Source organism: Vombatus ursinus, unplaced genomic scaffold, assembly GCF_900497805.2.
Source record: "Vombatus ursinus unplaced genomic scaffold, bare-nosed wombat genome assembly UNPS02014176.1, whole genome shotgun sequence".
Lineage (NCBI taxonomy): Eukaryota > Metazoa > Chordata > Mammalia > Diprotodontia > Vombatidae > Vombatus > Vombatus ursinus.
The window spans coordinates 1545243-1546096 of record NW_020953954.1 but is presented as its reverse complement, the minus strand read 5'-3'; the positions used below and the strand labels follow the sequence as shown (position 1 = coordinate 1546096).

Here is an 854-nt window from a genome sequence, read left to right as displayed (position 1 = left end):
TGTTTGGCCTTGCTGTGGTAGACTCCAGAGGGAAAGTTCTTGCTGTTGTGGATTGGCCAGAGGGGGTCAGGACAGTTTGTGGGGCTGTCAAGGGCTTGGAACTAGTAAACTTCCAAGTTGTGCCCAGAGATCCTGAGGAAGTGTGGGTTATGTTGTTGACTGTCACAGAAACACTTTGGGTAGTTGAAATGGCCTCCTTTGTAGATGTTGCTAGTGTTGATGTGGACATGATAAAGTTTGAAATTGTGCTCTGTGATGTTGATGTAGTCTGTGTTGGTTCTATTGTCTTGGAGGTCCATGTGAAGGGGGAGCTTGTTTGGGTCGTCATCCCTGCGACTGTGGAAGGGCAGTGCGTGTAGTCATCACAGCACAGTACACGGATGTTGTAATTAAAGCACATATTGAATGTTCCCTTTTGATCTTCATTTCTGCAGATCAGCCCAAATTTCAGGCTGCATTGCAGAACCTGTCCAATCTGGTCAATGCTTACCTCAGGGTAGTTTTCAGCGCGGCACTCAAGTTTTTGGGGTTGTTGGCAAATCGTTCCTCCTGCTTTCCTGATATTATCATATGTTTCAATGTCTCCCCCATTGATTCCAGAAACTGGGAAGTCCATATCAAACCATTCTGTCCACTCACATTTTGGTTGACAGGGAGTAGAGAATAGGGTTGTGATCTGTGAGGTTGCAATTGTTGAGGTGGGGCCAGAAGGACCCAGTGTAGTAGTCTGTGACCCCAAAACTGTGTTCAGCGGTGTTATTGCTGTGGAAATCTCTGGGTTTGGAGATTGTTGTTTTGTTGTTTGTATTGCTTCTGTGGATGAATGGATGGGAGGAGAACTTGTCTTGACTGTG

At 46.0% G+C, this 854-nt stretch overlaps 1 protein-coding gene across 1 annotated transcript in view; it reads right to left on the bottom strand.

Annotated features, from left to right (window-relative positions):
- Positions 1 to 101: 101 nt before the first annotated feature.
- Positions 102 to 854, bottom strand: part of LOC114041648 (mucin-5B-like) — a 30932-nt gene continuing 30179 nt past the window's right edge. Inside the window, exon 30 of the mRNA XM_027860204.1 lies at positions 102 to 336. Coding sequence (XP_027716005.1) covers positions 102 to 336 — 235 coding nt within the window. The remainder of the gene's footprint in view (positions 337 to 854) is intronic.